General features: G+C 31.2%; 4 protein-coding genes across 4 annotated transcripts; 2 read left to right on the plus strand and 2 right to left on the minus strand.

The window, feature by feature from the left end:
• Nucleotides 1–6,348: 6,348 nt before the first annotated feature.
• On the minus strand, nt 6,349–15,612 carry LOC125070666. Its single transcript, XM_047680614.1, has 14 exons — nt 15,353–15,612; nt 14,625–14,795; nt 13,457–13,783; nt 12,984–13,056; nt 12,515–12,675; nt 12,046–12,169; nt 11,279–11,400; nt 10,463–10,577; nt 10,005–10,187; nt 9,211–9,460; nt 8,587–8,805; nt 8,075–8,214; nt 7,289–7,519; nt 6,349–6,726 (listed from the first exon to the last, which is right to left on the minus strand). The coding sequence occupies exons 1-14, from the start codon at nt 15,610–15,612 to the stop codon at nt 6,349–6,351; spliced, it is 2,754 nt and encodes a 917-aa protein (XP_047536570.1).
• A 388-nt stretch (nt 15,613–16,000) lies between these two features.
• Nucleotides 16,001–17,851, plus strand: LOC125070309 (DET1- and DDB1-associated protein 1). The gene is made up of 4 exons (XM_047680118.1): nt 16,001–16,133; nt 16,240–16,378; nt 16,624–16,685; nt 16,907–17,851. Exons 1-4 carry the CDS (start codon nt 16,131–16,133, stop codon nt 17,006–17,008), a joined length of 306 nt encoding a protein of 101 aa, XP_047536074.1. The 5' UTR covers nt 16,001–16,130; the 3' UTR covers nt 17,009–17,851.
• A 782-nt stretch (nt 17,852–18,633) lies between these two features.
• LOC125070534 (inactive selenide, water dikinase-like protein) lies at nt 18,634–20,331 on the minus strand. The gene has a single exon (XM_047680435.1). The coding sequence runs from the start codon at nt 20,230–20,232 to the stop codon at nt 19,024–19,026; it is 1,209 nt and encodes a 402-aa protein (XP_047536391.1). The 5' UTR covers nt 20,233–20,331; the 3' UTR covers nt 18,634–19,023.
• Nucleotides 20,332–20,855: 524 nt separating this feature from the next.
• LOC125070448 (dystrophin-like) lies at nt 20,856–26,647 on the plus strand. Its single transcript, XM_047680330.1, has 11 exons — nt 20,856–21,019; nt 21,093–21,229; nt 21,486–21,687; nt 22,520–22,751; nt 22,972–23,130; nt 23,376–23,507; nt 23,615–23,856; nt 24,337–24,463; nt 24,778–25,084; nt 25,353–25,478; nt 25,914–26,647. Exons 1-11 carry the CDS (start codon nt 20,961–20,963, stop codon nt 26,030–26,032), a joined length of 1,842 nt encoding a protein of 613 aa, XP_047536286.1. The 5' UTR covers nt 20,856–20,960; the 3' UTR covers nt 26,033–26,647.
• Nucleotides 26,648–26,923: the final 276 nt, after the last annotated feature.

Genomic DNA, 26,923 nt, shown 5'->3' on the forward strand with positions numbered 1-26,923 from the left:
CTAAAAATAATTGTTTTTTTTTTAAGCAAGTAAACTATTTGTTCTATTTTCTAAAATCTCTATCTAAAATTAAAAAGTTGTTAGATCGGATGTCCGATGTCCGTTGGACGAGTATTCATTGAAACTAGTTGGATGGTGAGTTATTTTCTTAGATATAATTAATAGATACATTAAAACAGTACAGACAAGTTAGAAATTGTTTTAATTAAAAAAATATAAATAAGGAACGTGAGAATTACGACCATAACCTATCATCATTATTATCAAATCATTTCTATCAAACCAGCTCCCAGTCCCTTTAAAATAAGGGTCTACGTAAAATGTTTATTTTGAAGGATATAATTCAGAAAAGTTTCATCTCAAACGAATAAAAGAAATACTAGTACATTAAAGAATAATATTCATAATTATATACAAATAAAAAATTAAAAACATTTAAATTTCTGGTCACCGTTCCGTATGGTAATTTGGTTTTTATACTAACTATTTTTAATTTTTATTTCTATATTGATTTTATCATAATTTTGTTGGTTAAAGGAATCTGTTATAACAGTAATATTGCAAATGAGATTAAAGTGTTTTATTGAGTTGTTGGGTGCGCTATGGGCCGCCTTCGTGCAATTGTTATCTCGGAACGCACTAATAAACACTAACGGGGATTTTGCATTAAATTATAATGACGAAAGAATATAAAATACTTATTTTGTTAAACAAAATTAATACAGAAGAAAGAATAAAATCATTTTTATAAGCCATATCTACTCTTATAATGTTGACATATAATGTTTAATGAATAATTAAATAATGCAACTCAAAATTATTGAAGAGCTTTATTAACGATATATTTTTTTAATATACAGTAATGTGTTTCGTTTTAAAAAAAATATTTTATTCACAAATTTATTCTTTAAAATATTTTCTACATTATTTAAGTATGAGTTTGTGTCAATATATTTAAATAATAAAAAGCTCACCGTTCATTTTAACACGGCTACTCCACACGTACGATCACAATTTAAAGCTGCGTACACACGTTTGCATCACTGTCACAGCACTCGCGGTAGGAACGCACGAACAGTTGCAATAGAAAATCGCTTCTGACGCGGCAAGCAACTAACCAAAGGTGTGGGGCCCGTGGTGGTGGTGTTTGAATAAGGAATTACGTCTGCGTTTAGAAATTGGCCTCCCGTAGTTTATTTTTCACGACGATATTATTGCCGATTTGATATAATGACATCAGTTTGTTTCTTTGTTCAAAAAGTATTTTTAATATACCTTTAATAATCCTTTAATTGATATATTACTTAAGATTACATTACATTAACATTAACAGCCTGTAAATTTCCCACTGCTGGACTAACGCCTCCTCTTCCTTTTGAGGAGAAGGTTTGGAGCATATTCCACCACGCTGCTCCAATGCGGGTTGGTGGAATACACATGTGGTACAATAAACATCAGGTAAAATTAGCTAAACGTAAGACTAATTTATTTGTTTGAAGTGATTAAAACAATTGTCGTATTATATTGATATTTAAATATTTCGAATAAATTGGAAATAAATATTATAAATGTTCGTTCGAGCAGTGATTTTGAGTTTGTTGAACAGGTACTTAAATTTATATTTTCACGGTAAATTTTAAGCGTTATAATCGTTATACATTTTGATATCTGATAAAGCAAGGGTTACTTATAAAAAAAATGTTTGATTTCGTGGTAGTTTTTGGTTTGTACCCTTGGAAACATGGAACGTAAAAAGCACTAATTCGGTAAATTATACTCTACTAATTTCGAAAAGGTAATATAACTGTTCAAGCTAGATAAAAATATAAGACAACTGGGAATAATATAGTAATACAATATATAACATTTTATTAAATTATTAAGATCTTAATAATTTTATAAAAACCATTGAAACGCTTACTTTAAGTAAGTAAGTAAGTAAATCTTTATTTAGGTCATAAATATTTGACAAACATTGAAGACAAAAAACAAAATATAATAAAACTATAATATAAGTAGGTACAAAAAAATAACATAAAAAATAAAAAAAACTAAAACAAAATAAAAGAATAAAAAAAAATAGTACTTTAGTGGTAGTGTTTTGTGCAAGCCCGTCTGAACATCCACTCATCCGGTATTACACCGCCAAAAAGCAATACTTAGTATTCTTGTATTCCGGTTTGAAGGGTGAGTGAGGCAGTTTAACTACAGGTACAAGGGACATAAGATCTTAGTTCCCAATGTTGCTGCAAATATCAGCGCCAATGTCAAATCCTGGTAGTGGTCACTTAACATCAGGTGGCCCATCAATCCTACTCAGTATAAAAAAAGGAAAGCAATGTTGTGAAGCCTGTCACAGAGAAAAAAATTCTTCTAAGCTGTTCTAAGCAGTTATATGTTTTATTTCTAAAAACAAGTTTAATATGTATCTTTGCAATATGCAACGGTAAAATAATAAATATAGATAGAATTTTAAACTCATAAATCACATCGTTAGTGTAGATTAATATTAAAATTATGATGTAAGACTACAATAAAATTAAAATCGAAAATAGATTATTCTACTGAACCGACAAAAATGCAGCAGTCTCTATTATAATAATTATATCACAAATTAATTTGAATATCCTGTAATTTAAAACAGTCTCAAGTGTATTTTAATCGATTCCACTTAATACACCTCCACGATCTCTATATAATAGCAATACTAGTATAATAATACATTTATACTGAATTCAGTCATATATATAACACAAATGTGTAATATTTTTAGATTGGTTGCAATAAAGTTATTCTATTTTATTTTATTATAAGAAGAGCTTTTATAACCAGGGATACAATTCTACTGACAAATAGTCTCTTTATAGCAATCGCATAAAAACTTTTCTCTTCTACAAACCAATACAGTTGCGGTTCGGTTGAAGTTTGACCGAAATAGAATCCTGATCATAACGTTACCGATATAAATAAGTAGAATTGACCATCCGATACGATGATGCCACGTTTGTACAAGCCCGTCTGGGTAGGTACCATCCACTCATCATACATTTTACTGCCAAACAGCATTACTCAGTATTGTTGTGTTCCGGTATGAAGGGTGAGTAAGCCAGTGTAACTACAGGCACAAGGGACATAACATCTTAGTTCCCAAGGTTGGTGGCATATTAGCGATATAAGGAATGTTTGATATTTCTTATAGCGCCATCGTCTATGGGCGGTGATGACCGCTAACCATGAGGTGGCCCATGTACTCGTCCGCCTACCAATATAATATAACAAAAGGATAAATAAAAGTTTATTTTTGAAAGTTGGACCAGAATAGAATTGGGAACATAACAGAGCCGTTACAAGTAGAATTGTCCCAGATGGTAACCGTTATAAATTAGTAGAATTACCTAAACTAGCGGGTAATCGTAAGTGAAATACAAAACACGATTTAAATAAGAATACCCATTATTGACACATCGATAAAGAAATTATTATCTATCATACTTACTTTCATACTCATTTCTATTCATTACGGGTTCCTTTGCGCATATTGACGCGTGATACTATAATTTCTCTCGTCCCTTAGAATGTAAAATGTATGGAAAGTAGTTCCGGAATATTTTTTGGACAATCGATTGAGTAGAAAGTAAATTAGTTACATACTATTATGTAATTATATCATACATTTTTTTTGGTGCAATTAAATAAAAGTAAATAAATTAACTACATATGTATATATTTAGTGTGAAAAATACTAGTCTATATCTCTTTTATTTGCTCTATTTTTTCTAGCATTTCCAACGAGTTTTAATTCAAGTTTTTAACATCACTTTTTGCTACCAAAGAAAGTTACTACTCGAGTTTATCTATATGGTTAGTCGTATCTCGAAAACGATGCACAGATAAACGTAACCTAGTTAATAATTATATTACGCTTATTTATAATTGAGTCATATTTTAAACTTTAATAAAATGTGGTTTCTAATCTTCAAAGTTGTTTACGTGTTTTATTACACATAAAACTTTATTTACAACTATGAGTTTATTAAAAGAAAATAAATAATAATAAGTAATTATCCTAGAGATTAGTGTATTTTAGTCTTAATGTCGATCGTTTTACTTTTAAATCTATATATTTTTAAATTGCCTTATTAAAATTAATCGTAAAATATTTTTTAGATATCAGTTTCATATTTAAAGACGTGTGCATGTACAAACTTTAATTTTTCTCTTTTGCTCATTCTTCGTTTTTTTTTTTTCACTTTTATTTTCGTAGCAAGCAATAGTAATTAATAGTTTGTTTAGAATGTAGTGTTTGCTTTTAAATCATTTTACATAATCTGTGGATATATTATAATTTTATATGTATTTAAGAACGACAATGTAAAAGTTACTAGCAAACCTAATAAGTAAATAAATAGAGAAAAGTGAGGCAAGGGGTTAAAATTAATTAAATAAAATATTAATAAACGAATTGAATATAAAAATATCATTGAAAATATTTGAGTAAAAGTGATCTAATAGTATTCCAATATGGAAATATATTATGATCGTAAAATCTTTATTTATATTTTGCTAGTAATTTTTGCGAAAAAGAAAGCACTAGAACGTAACAGATAATATATGCATTTACATAATACCCATCTGGTAATACGAGGAAATAGAGAACGTATTTTCATAATTCACCGCTATTATCCAATTAGTTCGGGAATCGAAACTTCCTCGTTTAATTACTTCCGATTTACTACACGTTTATCTGTTCATATTCATATTTAAATTATTTTTGAAGCAGTAAAGTTATTAAATAATGTATCATTAAAGCTATTCTTATTATTATTACTATTCAGTTTATTTCTTGCTTAACTATGTTTACAAGTTTTTATTAAGTCTCAAGTTTCAAAAGTACCATCTAATCTGAAATGTTACATATTCAAATGGTTCAAATCAATTGCAATGCATTTTTTTGGTAACTATGACCTGATGTTACAGGTCAGTTAACAATTGTTAACAGTATACAGACATCATCCTCCTGCCTTTATCCCAATTTTACTTGGGGTCGGCGAAGCATGTCTTCTTCTTCCATACTTATCTGTCGGACGTCATCTCACAAGTAACATTATTTCTAACCATATCGTCTTTCATACAATCCATCCATCGTTTATTTGGTCGTCCTGTACCTCTATATCCAACCACATCCATGCTCAAGACCTTCCTCACAACATGGTGCTTATTCCTCCCGTAACAGTATACATATAAAACATTACATTTACGATCGTCCGATTATGACAATGTCATGACTACTGAACTTAGGGTTGGCTCCCGACGATCGAACTCCTTAAAGGATAACAGCACAGACACGAAATCGACACACGTATCCAATGATGAGAGCCCGTTTTAAAATATGACAAAACTAAGATGTATTGATACATTATACGTCCCGTACTAATACTCGAAGAAAGTTGATCATCTTATGCTGGATTTGCACTGCACAAAAAATGCAGTGTAGTACTTTCGAGAATACTGTTGTCTCTTTAGGCTCAAAACTCTTTGGAGCTAGTAAGCAAGCATTAAAGATATCACTAAAAATATATGAATAATTTGAAAGTAAAAAAAACATTTTTTAAAATGCAGGATCTGGTCCATTTTAAATAAATACCGATATTTTTTAAAAAATAAGAATATTTTACTTGGCTATACGAAAGAAAATTTAATTGATCATGCAATCGATTGTAGACCTTAGTGTGTTATGAAATTGATATATTTTATATAGGTCGAAAATGAAATTCAAATGTACAGTCCGTTGGTTTCATAACTTGTCAGCATAATTTGAAGGGACGGGATTTCGACACGACCCATCTTACAGAATTACGGGATTGTAATGAGAATCTCTTTAAATAAAAGTCCAATACATAATATTTGTCTGAACCGGAATTTAAATATAGAAACACGGTGTCTACTGTATTTTTGACTAAAATCATTTTAGCAATATATATTATTTTTTAAAAGGGTACTTGCTACATTTTATTTATATTTAGCTTGAAAATGAATGTAAAAAATAAAATAACATACTGTTAACCTCCCAATGCTTGGCTAAGGCTGATGAGGTTTAGTGGATACACGTGGTACGATCCGCCTGATTTTGATGAACGTGGTTAATTATAAACACAAATTAAGCACATCAAAATACTGCTGTGTTTTAACTCAGAATAATCAATTAAGATTCATACTTTTAACCATGACGGCAGTTTTAAAAGTTACCGTTGATTATTATTTATTATTATATTTTGTGGAGGGATCAAAATTGATTTAATTAATGTTGTGTGACAAGATGACATTTTATTGAAAGAAAACAAATTGTAATTATTCTCTACTTTTACATTCTTCTAAAGTTTCTCGAACAGCGCTTAGCAAATTTTCGCTGGATTCCTTATGTTCATCACCGTTCAAATTATTCTTTAAGATCATCAATGTTTTCATTATTAAGCTGTGCTTCGAGACATGTTGCTTTTTTAATTCTCTGCCTTTTTTAATTGTTATCTTTAGCAACGTCAGCCAGTTTTGCGTGAACGTGATAAACTCTTGTGTTACATTTTGTGTGAATTGGAAACGGACGAGTGTGTGTGTCCAAGGTTGTGATGTCAGTGTGGCGATCAGTTTTAAATCGTTTTTGTAAACAATTGCATGTTTGTAAATTGAGCTTAATGTTTTCCAAGCTGCTGGTGATTGATTGTTGGGATCCTACGAAAATGAGCTCATTTACCAATTACTAAAAAACGAGGGTTTATATCGTAAACCTAAAGTGTGAAGCGCAATTACTTCACCTGGCGGGCTACATGGTGATACGGTTTTGTGCAAACCCGTTTGTGTACCAGCCATACATCTGATATTCAATCGCCAAACAGGAATACTTATAATAGTATATTTGTATTCTGAGTGACCCAGAGTGCTTACAAGCACTAGGGAAATAATATCTTAGTTCTCATGATTGGGAGCGCATTGGCGATGTCAAAAATGTTTAATATTTTTTAAAGCATCAATGTCTATGAGCAGTGGCGACTAAGAACAATCTATTATCTAAGTACAAAATATATTCTAACCGTGCTGCAAAGTAAATTCTATTTTCAAAATGAAAGAAAAGCATTAATTATAAATATGACGAGGGTTTTTGTTTAGCTTAATTATGTATTTGTCTTAAAAAATATTTTTCTCTAAATTAATGATAATTTGAAATATTATTGTAATCATATGAGTTTCATAGTTTATATATGTAAAATATAAAATTCCTTAAAATGTTACTTACACGAGAGCAAAGCATTAATTGTATTCTGAACATGAGCGCTCTTAACGCATAGCACTGTTGATATTGTGAAGGATGTTCCTTCAAATCGTAAGTTAAAATTAACGGTGTATTGGAACTCGAGTTCAGAATCATATAAATCAATTGCATGAGAGATGAACCACGTTTGTTGTCACTGTCTTGACGAAGGGATTTTATTACCAAAGCTGTTTGCATTTCAATTACCGATTTTGGCTGAAATGTATATTGAAGAAATATTTTTATATTATCTATTAGCCGAAAGTAAAAAAAATTAATAGGTCCTGTTTTAAAATCCAAAGAACCAAATGTTGAAGTGAATTTGTGTTATGATGTAAAATTATTAGTAAATATGTAAAATTTAACTTTTAATTTTTGGGAGTATCGCAATAATTTTACTTGGGGAGAATTGATGATCTTTAATATTTCAAAGCACTATAGTACGGGGTAGGAATATTCTTGACCATTTAGATCTCGTTATGATTACTTCGGTCAAATTGAAATGCTCCATGTATGAAGCTTATGCTTGTATGTGTATCAATAGTAACTAGCATGAATCCCATGAATGGAAAAGTGAGAATTATTATAAGTCTCTGAGCGAATGGTATTATAGTATCAATACAAACGCCATTCGCTAAGAGACTTATAATAATGACTTGATATTGTAGGTCTTTATTTTAATTATCGTAAATCTTTAATTACGTTCAAAAATATGACAATTTGGATAGAAGTTAAATAGTGATCAACAGAAGAAGTTATTGTATGTCTTACCTGATACTTATTCTTTGTGAAGCAATAGACAATATATGAAAGAAGTTGCAGAGCGATGCACGCGACTCCGTCATCAGAACTATTTGTTGCTGCTAGCACACTCGGTAGGAAGCCGGATCGGTTCATAAATGTGATCAATACTATGAGATAAGATAGTTTAAATATTTTAATAATATTTAAAACAGAAGTCTCATTGATATGACATATTATGTATTTGTCAAGATTTCCCTCAAATTACACAAAAATTTTGGGATTGCTTATGAATTTAATTTGTATACAAAGTCAAATGTTAAAATCATTTTCTATTTCCAATAAGAACTTGAGCAAGGATTTATTTTTCCTATTTTGATAAACCTTTAATATATGTTTTTAAAAAATCACGTTCCAGGACCTCAAATTCAAGAAGGCTTAAGAGGACAGCTTAATGTTTTGATTGTATTTTTTTTTTATTATTTATTATTTTCTTAATAAAAAAAATAATAATTTTTTCATATTTCTATAATCATATTTACCCTTATTTTCACTTTGATTTCTTGATACACCTAAAAGTAACAAGCACAACTTCAAACACACGTATTCATAGTGATATCTCGACTCCATATTATTTGATTCTGGAATGTTCTTCGAATATAAAGTTGTTATGAGAACAGCCACTTTCAGACAGATTGAGGGATCCATATCTTCTGGTAGTCGTGTCGTTGCTATGTCCAAAATATAGCAGATATTTATATCTGTCAAATTTTATAAATTTAAAATCTCTGTCTATATTATTTTATTAACTACTCGACTTATCCGGATCTAAGTGCACTTTTCATTACTTCAAGCGGTATTCAATTACATTAGTAGTTTAAGCGCTTTGTGGAGTTTGATTTTCGATTGGACAAAATAGTTTGACCATGTAATAAAAAACCTAATAGTAAAGTATATTTGGTTACCAAGTTTAAATAAATCAATGCCTCTGTGTTAAATAATGATTATTTGATTATTCTGTTCAATTTAGATTAGTTCCGTGGAAAATTATGAATGGTGTTATATTATGCCGTTATACGTTAATGATAATTAATAATCAATCGAATACTGCAGAATAATATAATAATTACTGTAAGATTTATCTCTATTAATTTTAAGAATATTACCAAATTTATCGTCACAATCTATCAATGCCTTGGACAAAACACCAGGTAGCAAGGACCAAATTAATGAAGCTAATTCCTCTTTGATACTTTCATCTCCATCTTCTAAACAAACATTTAGAGCTTCCATACAGTTAGTTATAATTGTAGCGTCTTTGCTTTGAGTTATAACGTTAAGAAGTAATTCCCATATCACTGATTCCTGAGTTATGTCGTCTGGTAGAGAATTTTCTATTTTGAACCATTCTGTTAGCTAAATGTTAGAAAAACTTGAGTCATATATTAAGTCCTTCTGGGTTTACAGTGATCAAAAGTTAATTATAAACGAGAATTGTAAATTTAAATAAAATAAATTGATTTGGAACAGATTCAATATCACATTATTATGGAGGGGAGGTACGAATATTATGTTTTGACAGATTTGGTTTTTATAATTTGTTAATATATTAAGTATATATATATATTTTTTTTAATACTTAAATTAAATAATTTTATTTTCTTATTCATGTTGTAACTAATTTCAAAAGACTTTAGCAATGGTTCTAGACAAAAAAGAGGAAAAGATCCATTACGTTTATTCATTATGAATTATTCGGTTTTAATCTACTCATAAATCATAAATAAAATAGCCAAAAAAATATTATGTTATATAAAACTAAATGAAAAAAAAAAAAGGATCTAAAAATTATTCCTGAAATATCAGACTTCGTTTGATTAACAGTTAGTATATTAATATTTTTGATTTAAAAAGACAAATGTTTAGTTAAAACCAAAATTTGAGTAATAGTTAAACTTACAATATGTAACCTGACTTTATTGGAGATACGAGAAGACGTAAAAGCCCAAAACAGAATGACTGGATTGTGAGTGTAATAAATTGCGGGTTCTGGATACAACATGGCTACTAAACGATCTGTAGCTTTCTCTAAATAAACTCTTTGATCTAAAGAATCCAAGGTGCCATTTGATACTGTTGACATCTGAATACGAAATTGGGTAACAAGTAAAAACTTTTTAATATCTTATTTTACATTATTTCTGCAGACTTGTGCTAAAATCCAATATCAAAAACGCTTTCTTTTGACAATCAGCATGAAAAAATGACCACATGTTGGTTGTTTTGTATATGATTTTTTGCGATCAGCCAATAAAGATGTAGTACCAACTAAATTACATTAGACTACACTTTACTTAAAAATGAACTAATTTAGCTCAAGGCCACAGATATTTGACAAGCTTAGAAAAAAATACATACTGCGAAAATAAGCCATAAAGCTTTAATAACGTATCCCGGCGGTTTTATAGTTTTAGGAATACGCAAAATATATTCTACTAAATACGGAAGCAAAAGCGCTGTTGACTTCTCAGGACTGAAAACAATTGCCAGAGGATATTATTATTCTTTCATTATTTTTTTTTAGCATTAGCAGCCTGTAAATTTTCCCACTGCTGGGCTAAAGGCCTCCTCTCCTTTTGAGGAGAAGGTTTGGAGCATTTTCCACCACGCTGCTCCAATGCGGGTTGGCGGAATACACATGTGGCAGAATTTCGTTGAAATTAGACACATGCAGGTTTCCTCACGATGTTTTCCTTCACCGCCAAGCACGAGATGAATTATAAACACAAATTAAGCACATGAAAATTCAGTGGTGCCTGCCGGGGTTTGAACCCGAAATCATCGGTTAAGATGCACGCGTTCTAACCACTGGGCCATCTCGGCTCTCTTTCATTATTTATTTAATATAAATTGTAACATTGAATGCACTGTATTTTTCATGCGTTGGTGTACTCTTAATTTTTAGAGGCTAAATAAAAGACCGCAGTGCCTTGGAAAGGAACCTGCACCTGACCTCTTATCAGTCATGTTAGATTTCATGTCCAAATCCAAGTCCAATGGCATGTGAACAGAGAGTGCACATATGTTTTGCGTAGTGTAGTTATTGGTGTAGTTGGTTAGTCTCCCTTGAGATTGGCCGACGTGGTCAAAATTGGTCAGAAGGACATAACTATTTAATATTAAACTAAGTTCTATTAACAAAATGTTTTTTTTTTAAATAAATAAAGTCATTACTTCTCTGATGATTGACAGTAAAAATAAACATAAATTAACAAGCTGTAAGATTGATGTTTCTGTAATTGTATTCCAATGTTATGTGGTTTCTCAATTCCGTATTGCAATTCTACTAAGACCATCTGAAAAAGTACTGATTTTAAAATATGTACCTATATATTTTCCTAATTGTATGTTAATGGACTTCAATATAATGGTGTAGTCTGCCTATACCTTTGGTAGAACTATAAGATAATAGTTGAAAAGGATATGTCTAGGTATTAAAATTCAAGTTTCCCATAGACTACCTTTGCCGCAAATAACGAAGCGATGAGTTATCAACATAAATTTAGCCAATTTAAATTGACCTGAAGTTAGGCTGTCGGAGATTTTCGCGTAAAAATAATGATAAAATCGACATTTATGTCATTTTAACTGCGTAATATGCGTAATTGAACCTCTAGCATCCAGTTATTGAAACGCCGATTAAGATTAACGTTAGATTAACTAGTCTGAAAACTAAACGCTCATTGGTCGCCCATTACGTCATCGGCCGCTATTGATTTTTAAGTTAAAAGTAAAATTAGGTAATTTTATTCCACAATGGGGTCAGAAACTGGAGGAACTAAGTGAAACTAAGTGGAAGTAAGTACATTTTGACGTATAACTTTTTAAGAATGCAATTCATTTATCCATTGCACTTATTAATTATTATTATTACTGGCATATGACCCATATTTCAATGTTACATTTAATGCTGAAATATCTCTTATAAGTATCTTACTCACATTAATATCTTTAACGCATGTCTCAGGATTAGTACTGTCGGTTACAGATAAATATTTCTCAGCTAAAACTTTCAGCATTTCCCCAAGGACCATAATGCTAATCTTCCGAACATTTGCATCATTTCTGTTTTTTATATTATAATTTTATATTATTGGAGATAATTAAAACTATAAAGTAGAAGTTTGTAATTATTCTCTACCGTTGGACTATGGTATCCTCTCATTTTTTAAATGAAGTTGGAGTTTATTCCATAACGCTGTTCTAAAGCGTATTCGTTTGCATATACGGTTTTCCTTCACTGCCGAGCGCGAGATGAATTATAAAGGAAATTATATGCTAATGAAAATTCAGAGGCGCTTCGGCTTAGCTTGAAACCGCAATATTGGGTTCTCATATTCTAATGATAGCCATTTGGGCTCTAGTATAAAAATAAACTGTTAATATTAATAAATACCACGACTATTTTACCTGATTGATCGTGATTCTGGTAGTGATATTAGGTAGCCCTTAGAAAATAGAATATCACAAAATTCCGATAAAATGTCTGTCCTTGTATATTCATACATGAAATTTAACAGAAACTTTAAAAAAACTCCGTATTCCTCCGTTTCTATACGATTTTGATTTTCCTAATGATTATACAAAAAAAGGACATATTATAATTCGTGCTTGCCTCGTCAATTGTTTTATTTTAAAATGAATGAAACTGCGAAGCGCAGCTTCTTATTTTTTCCAAACACGCTGCAACTTCTGGTATCGTTTTTATGAATAATTATTTATTATTTTTGTCAGTTACAATAAAAGTCTCATCTTTGATTAGTACAGATATGAAAAGAATCATAATATTATTTTTTACCTTTACAAAAACTACGAGCTCTTTCATTACAGTATAAATGGAATTTCTTATTTTTGTAGAACATTCCTTTAACATCGCTACCTCCTGTTCGTCTTCTAATATTTTATGAATGAAGTCTATTGGCTCTTTGCTTTTTTCGAATACATTTATAAGCCTATCGAAACAATAAACAAATAAACTAGAGTATAAATAATAGATCTAATTTTAAGTTTTTAAAAAATACATCGAAAACAGGTGTAAGTGTCTTCATATTATAAATGTGGAATATTACGGAAAAATACTTAAAGATGATTACGTTATATAAAAATAAATACAAACTTCAAATTGAAATATTAAACTAACAAATGATATTACTGCGTAGGTGATTTAAATTTCTTTTCCTAAATTTGCTATTATGCATTATCAATACATTTATTGTATGTAAGATAGCTTAGATGACCGAAAAATGTCTATTAATGTAAAAACTTAAAAGTATAACGCCACTTAAAAATATCATACATCTTACAAATAAACAAAAGTACTTTTATTTTGGCAATAACGAAAATCAAAGTTACCTCATCGTATCAATTCCTAGTTGACAAGTAATCACCAACAACATTCCCAAATCGCTTTGTCCAACCAGAACTATATGATTTAGCCCTGACATTAGCAACTGGAACCATTTGTCCAAAGTCTCTACCAACACTTTGGCTACGCTACTTTTAAGGTCTAATTCATTTGGTTGATATGATATTAGGGCATTGAGCACTAAAGCGCTACTGAGTATAGCGTTAGGCTTGTTACATATACGACTTCCTAAGTTGAAAAGGCAAGCGAGGAGTTGTTCTATGTTGTAGGCACTTTGATGGGAGAGCGTTGATGTTGTTTTATGAGATCTAATACTGAAGAGGATTAGTGTGAAAAGGATATCGTTTTTGATCGCGTATTTGTTTAATTTCGTGACTTGCAGTGTAAGCTTCGTGTAGGTTATGTATCCTGTTTTTAGCTGATTCTCGTATTAAAAGATGAAGTGCACTTACTTATGTAAATGAGAACTTGGGCAAACGTCAATAATGGACTAGAAGTAGGTACTACTGAGCTCTTAACTAAGCTCTTACTAAATCCTCACTGCAATAATAATGCAACGCCTGCTGAATCTATATCTAGAGATTAGTTAGGCATCAACTTCGGGAAGACAGCCGCTCTGATTTTATCAATGACAAGTATCCTTTACACCAGCTCACCCTCCGAATCTCCTCAGTTTGCTACATGGAATAAAATATCGGCGCTGTGCATATAATACCCATTATCAATACGGTAGAGTACCATGCTGTGGCGACCAGGTCAAAGTTTGTCCCTATTTGGATGGTGGTGAACAAGGTGTGCAGTTTGTTTTTTCGGTTCCGCTGGATTTTGAGTGGGTATTCCGGTATGCTTCGGCCCACCAGGCGTTGTAGGCAATGGCGAGCCCCACATACATAGTTTAGGCTGGGACATTAAATGCGACAATTTGGAAAAACGACATTGCAGGCACATAGGTCAGAAACCGCTTTGTAGCATTACTATTTTCTTAACGAAAACTATTTTTTATGTAATTACGAGTTTATCACTGCAAGTCGACGATATAAATTCTTACAGGACCACCGCATCGCAATCTTCTATTAGCTTGTATAATCGACTTTTGTATATTGTTTATAACAATAGAAGGTTCTGTTACCTACGTCATAAAATAAAAATACAAACCCATTTAACAGATCACAAATAAAGTGTAGACATGTATCGACAGCAGTTGAAGCATCAATGGCTGAATAATGTACAAGTGCTCTCACTACTGCAGCCAAGGCATGACTTGCATGCTCCTCTTCAAAGAAGCGCTGCTCACGCCAGAGCAAGCGAATACATTGTAGTACAGACCTTGGAGCAAAAATTTCACCGTCGAGTATGAATGACGAACGATGAATTTTATTAACACAAATAGTTTTACTTGGTGGTGGTAGTATTTATTGACATATTTATTTACGAAGGCTCTGTACTGCACTTCACGTTAAATTAATTAATTTTTAATAAAAATAAACATCAAATTAATTTTTTGCTGTCTTTACTGTAATTCGTCCTACACACACAAATACATCTTATAAGCACGAGCGACATTCACTCGTACTAATAATTTAACATCTTTGGGAATTAATAGATTTAGATTGCTGATGTGTAACGGTTTGGGGATAATTACAGCCAATGGGACTTAAATGCTTAGTTTTCAAGATTTGGTAATGTATCGAAAGGTTTCGATGTGGCTTTGGGTGGTGGTAATCACTTACCATCAATTAGCCCATTCGCTAGTCCTACTGAAATAAAACCAAGTCTAAACCCGAAGTATTCGATTTGAATACTCGTAATAATTAGGATTCACGTTTTCTTACTAATTAACCTAACTATTAAACTAGTATAATGTATTTTCTTAAAGTACTCACCGAAGAAGTAAAAAATCTAAATTTGATGTTGCTTCACAAAGAAATACAGTAATATCGTTGTCTAATAAATATTCGATCATTCGAGTTCTTTCATTGGAATTGCAGTCATACCTTCTTATAACTTCGATTAAATAACCACAAGATTTATTTTGAGATTCCGTGTCCCTTGATGTCAAGAGTCGTTTTATATCACACAAAGCATTTTGTCGACTACTGGGATTATAATTCCGACTAAAATTTGAGTTGACTAAACTATACATTCTTATTCGTAATAATTGGGACAATGACAAATAAACATATTATTATTATGTATTTTATAATTTAATTAATAGATGTAAAATTAGTAATAATTATCGTCTTTTTTATTTTCCCGCAAAAATGTTTCTTTTTTTTTTTAATTATTTACAAGCTTACGCTTCAGTGCGGTATCCCACAACTTGTAGGAGGAAGCAAAATGCTTTTTGTCAATGGCTGTCTTTTCACAAGTACAGTACTTCAGGATTACAACATATTATTTATTAGAAACAAAATAATAGCATTTTTATAAATACCCGAATAGTTCATATTAATTCTTATAATCGGTATATATCATTGAATAAATTATGATATTAAAACTCGTAAGGCAACATTTTCTAATGTCAACATGTCACTCTCATCTGGTTTGCCTTTGCTAACTAATAGTGTGCCTTTTTATTTTTGGATTATTTAGCGTTTATTAAGTCATTAAAATTGTGGATTGCAAATTTTGCACCCTGGAATATTTTAATATAAAATTACAATGGTAAGCTTGCTGTAAATTCTAAGTTTATGTGTAAAATAAACTACTTTGCGAAGCATACGCAAAGGTACTTCACCCGTTTTTTAATATTAGGCGTTGATATTTACAGTCGGTAATGGAATTTTTGAAAGACTTGCCCTCGTACGACGTGCACAATTTTACATTATTCAACACTGACCATGGTATAAGGAATTGTTCGAAAAGACCTTCAATATATCTTCCTACAAAGGATATTCCTTCTGAACAAAGTTGAGTACACGATTTTATTCTTTTTTCAAAATTAAGTTGTTATAAATTAAATATTATGTATATATTGCGACTTTTACTACATTTTTTTGTAGCTATTGCTCAATATTACATACATTGTAATATTGTAATATTGTAACATTGTAATACATAAATTAGATAGAAGTTCTATCTACATACAAATTTGTTACAAGAGTTACTTTTTCTGAAAACATTTGATATAATATATGTCTTATTATCTTTCCAGTCATTGTAACAGAAAAAACAAACATATTATTAAGATATCTACATCAGCAATGGGAGAAAAAGGTTCGAAAATTGTTTTTGTCATTAGCATAATGATATCTATTTTATTTGAGATTTATACATACATGAATATCCATTAAACTTCAAACTAATATTTGATTTTAATTTGTTGAATTCAAATAAGATTTTTTTTACATAGGAAGTTTATTGCATGATTGAAAATTAATACTGATCGTATATATTTTTGCCAGGCTATTATATCAAATATAACATTTTTTTTGCAGAATAATACTTCTCCAAAGAAACGTGATCAAAGCCATATAGAACAAAATGGCGATGAAAGTCGACCACGTAAAAGGCCATGTTTAAACTCACCTCTAAACTGATAATGTTCGATCGGGGAATCATTTAATTTGTGCTTCAAATACAGACTTTATGAACAATGTGACAGTTTGGTATTAACATTTGTAAATCACATTTTTAGGTTAAATTATACATTGATTCTCGAAACACACTGGTTCTATGTTTATTGGGAAGTAATCTAGACGATTTGAGTGTCAAGTTGAAAATGGAATATTAAAATCATATGGATATATTATGATGTACGAGTACTTCTCTGATAAATAATATTGTACATGCTACATTTTAATTTTCATTCCATACTATTTTATAGTTAGAATCATTGTCTATGAAGAAATGACATGTATTACATTGGAAAATTAATATTGAAATTGTTTTATTTGTAAAGCTAATGTAAGAGTTTATGCATACTATTGATGAATATGTGCACAGTATTTGAATGAGCATGGTACACAAGGGGATGTTTATTTCCAAGTCAGGAAATAGAATGTTCAGAAAAATATTTGATAAACAACTAAAATGTAGATTGTGAAAGCCAATTTTTATCAAACTACATTACTAGTATGGGTGATGACTCTGTTTATTCATTTTAAGCTGTACATAGTTTGGTGTTGTATGCTTTATGTCTTGTTTTAAGCTCAAACTAGATTATTTTTGGGAAACCTACACCTTGTTTATTTCGAAACAAGTTCACATATTTAAACTTCTTGCTGACTAATTTGATACATATAATATTATTACCACTTTTCTGTGTAGTATTAAAAAAAGCAAGTATTTTTGTCCTGTTTAATTACTTTAGAGATTGCAAGCAATCTCAAATCTGTACCAATGACATATTTTGGAGTAAATCTCATCTCAGTGGAAAATCATTTGACATTGTTTTATTACAGTTTACAAATGACTTTAGAAATATATGGTACCATAAAATTCTGGTATGAAATGATTTATTTCATTGCCTTTAAAGAAATAATCATACTGGGATCAACCCAGTTCAATTAAACTTGCCTGAGATAAATCATCTAGTTTTTGTTCTTATCATACTTTAATAATAGTAGTTTTGTGGCTGCTAGGCATGACACATGCCCTATATTTGTTGTTTTCAGATAGCCCATTAAATTATTTAGTCTTACAAATTATATTGTATTTCACAAAACAATTACAGAGTAGGTCAACTAAACAATAGCTGTAATTACATTTGAACAATTTTTATGTAATAATCTACTATAATGTTTCCAGTTATAGTTGAAACATTTTGATACTTTTATTAATATCAATATAACTTGTTTGTGTTCAAACATTTAATAAATCCACACTGATTTAATATAGAAGATTTTTCCAACAAAATTATGTTTAAATTAGCGATGAGCATTCTAGTAATAAAACAAGCAATAAAGTTTGAGGTATAAATTAAGATAAATTTCTAGCATCAGATAAAATTATTTTTGATCTTTTTCATATTTTGATAATAACTTGACCTGTAGTGCTGATTCTAGATTTCCATAACATGTATGACACAATACTGATAAATATATTTAATATACAATAAGGTTTTATTTTATTTTTTAAATATGTCAAATATATGGTCTTATTAGAATTAAACAGACAGAAAGCAATTACTTTAATGGGTTTTATTGAAATGAAACTTCATAAATTGAATGAAAAATAATTTTATTCTAATCAATTATACTTATTTCACAATTTGCAGAATCAATCCACAAGCCGCAATGTTAGATTGTAAAGGGTACCTAATGGAATAATTTTTTTTCTTATAGTTAATAGTGATATCTTACTTATATATCTAAAACACCAAATCACTAGAACAAGCTAGTTTCCTTTCAACGATGTTTAAAAAATTCCATCTAGCCATTTTATTAATCACACAACGGCAGTAAAATACAGTTAAAATAAAAAAAAAAAAACATTTTGATACCATAGTTATGAAAATGATTAACTGTTTTAAAATAAATGAAGGATTTATCCAGCTCTGAAGTAACTTTAAACTATTATTATTGTAAATGTCTCAATTTCATATGAACAGAATTTAATCCTTAGCTGGCACTTCAATGACTCGAGGTTTGTCAATAATTCTAGCAGTGCGATTGCCCTTCTCTACAATTCCAATAATCCAAGCCTGATAGCCCTCCTGCTTTTCAATATCTTTACAATATGCAGCAGCCTGTTCACGTGGTAAGCAAATTAAAAGTCCTCCAGAAGTTTCTGGTGCGTGGCCTTGTAAAAGTTGGAACATATTTCCACATGCTTTAGCAACAGCAGCCATTTTTGCAATGACAGGTAAATTATGGATTACAAATGATACTTCATTCTTTTGATGAGAAGCAAGATTTTGAGCATGTCCTAAAAGACCAAATCCAGTGACATCAGTAGAACCATGGGCATTATACTTATGCATAAGTCGAGCTGCAATCCGATTAAGTCTGCTCATTGAATCCATTGCACGGTGATACGCTTTTCGGACGTCTTCTTCTGACACTACTAACTTGATTCTGTTCCAACGTTCAGGCTGATCAAGCCATTGATGGGCATTAACTGCAACTTGAGTACCCAAAGGTTTTGTCAGTACTAATACATCTCCCATAACCGCGTTATCTGGTACAATGTATTCATTAGGTTGACAAATCGTTGTAGCAACTCCTCCAATAGTGCACCAGGGATTGATTACAGTTTGGCCACCAGTGACAGATGTACCTGCTTCTAAAGCCGAATCTTTGAATCCTCTCATAATGAGCGGTATTACTACATCACGTTCTTTTTCGGTCATCTTAGTGGACACTCCGAGCAACATCAACATATTGTCACATTCAGTCACACCCATCGCGTATAAGTCGCTAAGAACATTGGCACACGCGATCTTACCCATCATATAGGGGTCGTCAACTAGGGGATAGAAAAAGTCAGTAGTTTGCACCAAACAGAGCCCACCATGTCTAAGCGGGGTCACTGAACAATCCAAACCGATACCGATGCGCGGAATAGCCACATGCATAAACTGATCCTGATCTTGCTGAGAATAGTCTTGCTGTAGTGATTCAACGAGTTTAGATAGAACATCTTGTGGCACTTTACAGCTTCTTCCTTTTAAATCGGCGAATCTCGTCAAGCGAAAACTGGCTTCCAAGTCATGAGCTACAGGATCGAATGGCCGACGCAGAGCCAATGCATTGGGGTTACCGGCCATCTCTAGTTGTGCTGCAGACAATGTATCCTGCGCTACACTAGATTGATACGACATATTACTCACAAACAAAACAATATTTTGATGTGCTTTACGGTAAGTTTGTTAAAAATGCCGAAACCCGACACGCCGCCAAGTGACGCTTGCAAAATGGCGTCTCTTTTACAAAGAGGAAACGGGACTAAAACTGACGTTAGAATGCGGAATTCCCATTGGTGTATAAGAGATGTAAACAAAGAAATATCGACTACTATTGGTTATATTAAGTGTGAAGTTTTATAAATACAATGAGAACATACTTTTGCGTGAAGAATTGTTTTCTTTACAAAATTTTAAGAAAAATGTACATAGAAATGTAATTAATTACATAATATGCAATTATAAATTAAGACTTGTTATATTAGGATGATTCTTTAAAAGATGGTACAACATAATTTTGTTATCTGTGTAGGTCCAGCTTTATGTTTATATCTAAGCATAAACAATATTTGTCTTTGGTTTGCTGGTTCCTTATTTCAACCAATCACAAGTTCTATACAACTTTTATCATTGGTAATTTGGTCGTTCGGAGTTATATTGCTTTATATTTTCATTGGTTAGTCAATTAGGTTTTGAAAGCTTAGATTTCCACTTTTAAATATTTGTATTTTTATGGCGGTTACCCTTCATACACTTATAAAGTGAAAAATAGTTTTTATCATAAAAAAGTGCTTTCTTACTATAAATAAAATATTTACTAAATAACATGGACTTAAATGTAAAATGCAATAATTAAATTAATTATAATGAATACGATAAAGTGGAAAAAAGTTGAAAATGAAGCGGGTTATCCGTGTTACATCGAGTAAGTGAAACAACTTTCACTGTTTTCATAAAAGTATAAATTATTTCATATATTATTTATTTAATGTTTTCAGCGAAACTAGTGGTAAGCAAAGTTATGACCATCCTCAGTTCCTTAAAATTATGGGTACTTTGGAGGAATACAATGACATAAAGTATAGTGCATACCGAATCGCTTTTAAACTATTTGCCTTACAAAGGAACCTTCAAGGTAAGCTTGTTGTTTACTTCTAATTATGAGGATTTTATAATACTTAATAACAAAACAAGGCCCCGATAACATCTTCGGTTCTATAATTATAAACTAGAATAAATGAAATGCTTTGAATAACTAATTGGAATATATTATTTTACACTTTTGAAAAAATTGCTCATTTCATAGAAACTGATATTAATTAAGGGATTACAAATGAGTTGCGAAATATTGATTGTAAATTTAAATAAATAGTCTAATTATTACATTCCAGTTCCTCCTCTGCGCATCACTTCAGGGGTATTCGCACGTCATCAACTAAGTTTATCGGAAAGCAGCTTGTCTCTTGATACTGCAGAATTGGAAGCTGTACTTGCTGATATTTACTTTGCAGCTGAGAAGGAAGGATTGTTTACTGGAGATGTAGATTTGACTGTGGATCTTTTGATTAATTTGTTACTAAATGTGTATGATAAGTGAGTATATTGTTATTGTAATGATAAAACTAGCATATGTGTAATTTTTTTTGTATATTTCTTATCAGTATTATATCTTGGGTGACCAGATACCAAGATGACCCAGTGATTAGAATACCTGAATTGTGTATGTTGGTACCAAGTATGTGCAATCCTATCTAATCCTAATTTAATTCTAATATGGGATAGCACAACTGATTTTTAATGTTAAACAATTTTTTTTATAATATATCTTGTGCTCAGTGCTGAAGTAAAAGATTGAGGAAAATTGCATGTGATGAATTAAAATCTACCTCCTGTGTCAGAAACACCATCCAGCAAATCAGCATTGGTGCTGTGTGGTGGAATTTGATCTTATCTATCTCTTCAAATGAAGATTATGGGGAGGCTGGACTAACCAGCAGCTAAATGCTGTTTTTACTTAAGCTCAAGTTTATCAATACTATTTTATTAGAATTGCTATGATGCAAAAGTATGTTTTATCTTGCAAAATCTAAAATTTTATAATTTAATACCATTTTTTTTTATAAATAAAATATTGTAACATCATTATATTACAATATTTATTTAGTACTAGACATTTGAAGGCCTATTTATTTATTCAATTGTTTTAATATATTATGCACTTATATATTCAGAGGTTAATGCCTCAATGCCTGATTGAAAGAAATTTATAATTTATAGTGATTTTTGTCTTATTTGATTAGAATATCTAGTTCATTATTATATCATTTTAGATTATTTACATTAATAAAGATTTTTATCTAAGGAACTGTATAAGTAGTTAATAGTTCTATAATATAATGAGATATCATAATAATGATCATTTCAGGGATAGAAAAACACCTATAAAAGTGTCAGCAGCTAAAACACTTTTGATACTCTTAAGTGAAGAGCCCATAGCAGAGAAATGGCTAGCTCTTGCTAATTGTTCTGCTGACCATAATGGCTGCGTATCACCCAAAAGGTTGGCGGCTTTGTTAGTTCATGTTATGGCCTTACCCAAGTATCTGGGCTGTCAGTGTGACTACCTACAGAGTGATGTAGATTCCTGTTTTGAAAAAGTAAGTAATGAGTGTACTCTATACCTTATATTTAAATTTGGCTTATGTTTATTAGTTTAAAAAAATAAAAGAGAAATAGATGTTAAATCAAAAGTAAAATACACAGATATAATATTTATAACATAGCAACTTGCTTTTGTATTCTATGGAGAAAAATAAATGAAATAATTTATTCATTCCTATCTATTAAATGAATGCTTATATCCATCGTATCACCCAGAGCGCGGGCATGCTGGGCGTGAGCGCGCGCTGCGTGTCGGCGTGGGGCGCGTCGCGCTGCGCCAGCACGCGCTGGCTGGGCGCGCTGCGCCGCGTGGCCGACAGCCGCCGCAGCGCGCGCGTCGGCCTGTGCGCCGCCTGCGGGAATCCACTCGCACAGGTGACACCCTCGTCCCATTTATTTAGAGTTAGCGAAATACAATACCTTCATGTAGTAGATTGACAGTTTGTCTCACGCCTACCTATTACTCTATTCATTTTAATTGAAAACATAATGCGACGAAAGTAGCGGCGGTGCCGACTCAGATGTTAACGCACGACCTATGAATAATACTTTTTCTATATCATATAGTGCAATAGATTCTAATATTGCTTTTTGTAAATTTTTTGCATTTATTTCCACAGGTATTAAAATTTAGGTGCTCAAAATGTAGTAATGTAATTTTCTGTGAAAATTGCTACTTGTATGATAAAGATTTATCAAGTGTATCTGGACATAAAAAGACACATTTAGTTCAAGAAATGATCGAGGGAGAGGTAGATATTAAACTATTTTAAATTCATCACAAAACTCATGATCACAAATATTTTTGATAGTAATCCTAAGAGTTAAAAAATTCATAAACTAAATAAAATGTTTACAGGTAAATCCTCCGGAGTGTCTTAGTTTTATAAAGGGTATGAAAAGATTTTTTTTCTGCACGAAAACAAAGAAAAAATCTAGCAAGAAAGGGCGAAAGAATGGTGAAAAACTTGCCAATCCCGTCAAACGAAAGGAGAGTAAGCCGGCAATATTTACTTCTACAGTGGGCAAGGCGTCTGGTAACAAAGCCAATCCAGCCATTACTTTACAAGATGTTATAACACAGTTGGAAAATGAAAATAAGTTAGTAGTAACATTATTTTATTATTTTCTCCACTGTTTTCATATGAAAACTATATAATGTACTATTTATAGCCTATTCCAATTGAAAACTCACTACAGATAAACAAACATTAGATTTACATATTCCATGCAATCTGGTAATAGCTTGTATTATACACTACTAACATTTTTGTTTAATGTATTTTTATTTATAGTACCCTTTAACTTTAATTTAATTTCCAAATTTCCGATAACAGCATCATTAACATTCAAAATGTAATTGTTTTGCTAATCCCTAATGTAAAACATTATTTAAGTTTTCGACCTATTTTAATACATAAACTCGATGTCAAATGACTTTTATTTGCCATTTGTCCTGTAAAGAATATGGCTATTTGTGTATGGTGTATAAGACTATAGAGTTATATATTGATTATAAGTTTATATAAGTTGCCAATAATTATGTTACATTTTTTAAATATATTTTTTTGATGTCTTCAGGGCTATTAAAGATCTCACAGATCAATTAGAAACTGCGGCTAAAAATGACAATAATGATTTAAAGGCGAAGGTTGATGAACATTATAGACAAATATCGACACAGATTAACAGACTTAAAATATTAAAGGTATTTTCTTTACTTATTTTTACATATACATTGACTTCAAGAAATGTTTTTTTTATTTACTGTATTATAATTTAGTTGAAAATACTTAACTTTTTGAAATAATGGTGAAATAAATGATATTAGTTTATATATATGTGCGAATGCGTGTCTGAGTATGATGCGTCCGTGTGGTCACACAACGATGAAAACAGACGTTAAGTCCCTGGTCAACATTTGGATTTCACTGCAGTTTTCGGTGTTGTTTTTTAAATTTTAGATAGGAATTTTTATTCAATGATTATATAAAAATAAAATTATTTATTTAAACTTTTCAGGACAACTTACTTAACACCCAAAATCTTCAAACAGACTCAAAAAGCGATAAAAATGAAAGGCCGCAGGCGTTTGACCTCTTTAGCCCGATTCCAATTGTCGATGAGAAACAGTCAAAAGTGACCGATAATATTAAAAATCAACCACGAGTTCTCAGTATGGACTCCGGGAACTTCTCGGTTGCCTCAAAACCAGATAGTCAGAATCTTTTGACTATGTCTGGAGACGCGTTAAAGCCTGTAGTGGTTCACGCTACTTCGGACAGTATATCAACAGTATCTATGAATGATATGAGCAATTGGTACAATGGTTAGTATATTTATGTTGTCAGATAGTGCTAAGTACAAGACTAGCATGCCTCTGTAATAATCGCATGATACAACATTCGAGTTGTCAATATTCTTTAAACAAATCTACGAATTTGATGTGATTATTTATCAATAGCTCTCCTATTAATATTGCGCACTACGAAAAGTTTAAAATTTGTTAAGTTCCGATAAAAAAGTAAGGAATAAGTAGTGAATATATTTGCGGTACCAGTGTGAAGCGATCGCTAATCCGGTCCGTAACATTTCAGAAGCGGCCAGCTCCGGCTGCGCACCGGGCGCGACGGTCTCCCGGTCCGCGCGCGACATCAACGCTGATCTCGACACCGTGCTGGACCGTCTGCAGCAGATTCTAACGCACAACTTCGCCATGGACGGTGAGACTAATAATAATTAATAACTTCGACTCCTTTTCGTGCTTGAGTTGTTTTATCATAGTTATTACATTTTGCTTCTAACTATATTTATTTGGTATTTCATGGTATAACTATACTTTCGTATCTTCTATAGAATACAAAACTCTTCGGCATACTTATATCAGATATTAAATTGTTAAATATGTTTGATATTTTTATCATTGGTTGGATTACATATTAAACTATAGGATTATATAATAGATATAGGATTGCACCATTTATCACAATCATTTCTAGGTGTTGGTTGGATTGGATTATGATAATATGTAAAATAAAAATAAAAAATAAACATAAGAACACTAACAAAATATGTATTGTGATTTCCGTGACTGATATGTAAAGGTAAAACATTTTTTTTTTAATTTAATGTCTCAAAATTGTTATTTTATGCACCAGACTCGTGTTTTGACAACACCCAGCTGAGAGAGACGGCCAACGAGATGGAAGGTCTGCTGGGCTCGCTCATCCGCGGGGTGGAGCAGCGCGCCACGCTCACTGCCAAGGGACTTGTGTAGCCTTCTTACGGTTATTTGTTGTAGTAACAACTTGAGTTTAAAACGACCCAATAGTAATTAAATGTCTAGTTCATTTGTTTGACAAAGGACGCTCAATAGGCTATTCCAATCGGAGTACGTAAAAAAGACAAACAAACCTTAGATTTGCTAATACCACAGCTATATTGTGCACTACTACGAGTTTTTGATGAATATATCTTTATATATAAAATACAATACATTTGTCATTGAATTGACGCGATATCATTGGTCGAGAGCTAAATTTAGTTATGTTTTTTTTTTTAATATACTGAATCTAATTATGAATTACGATTTTGCCGGTGGTAGGGTCCGTATAGATTCGACTAGGGGGGTACCCCCTAATTAAAGTACACAGTTCATGGATCATATCATCTTAGACTCGTTGTTAGAGGCATTTGAAAATGTAAGTATGTTGATTATATTTCTAACTATGCTAATGTCTATGCAAAACGGACCACTTACCATCGGGTGGTCGGTTTGTTTGTCTTGTCTATAAGCAATCGTAAGTTATAACGTACTCAATAGATATAAAGTTTAGTTATCACGTTTCTTTTAGAAAAACTACTGTTTTTGTTGAGTATTTTAATATAAGTCCGATTATTTAATATAAGAAAATAAAGCATTCCATTATTCTTAACGTTACATACATTTTTACTTTATATCTCGTAATTTATCTTTTTAATTTTTAACTGTTTCAATGAATTTAGATTTATTTTTTGGAACTCTTATTTAATTTACATATTTTTCTTAGTTTCTCTATTCTACCATTTCAAGTCATAATAACAAAACTCTCCTTAACAATAGAAAGCATTTACTAAATCATTGTTTTCAACCTGTATAGTGCATTATGACACTAATAATTTTATCGCT

This window comes from Vanessa atalanta, chromosome 17 (genome assembly GCF_905147765.1).
Source record: "Vanessa atalanta chromosome 17, ilVanAtal1.2, whole genome shotgun sequence".
NCBI lineage: Eukaryota > Metazoa > Arthropoda > Insecta > Lepidoptera > Nymphalidae > Vanessa > Vanessa atalanta.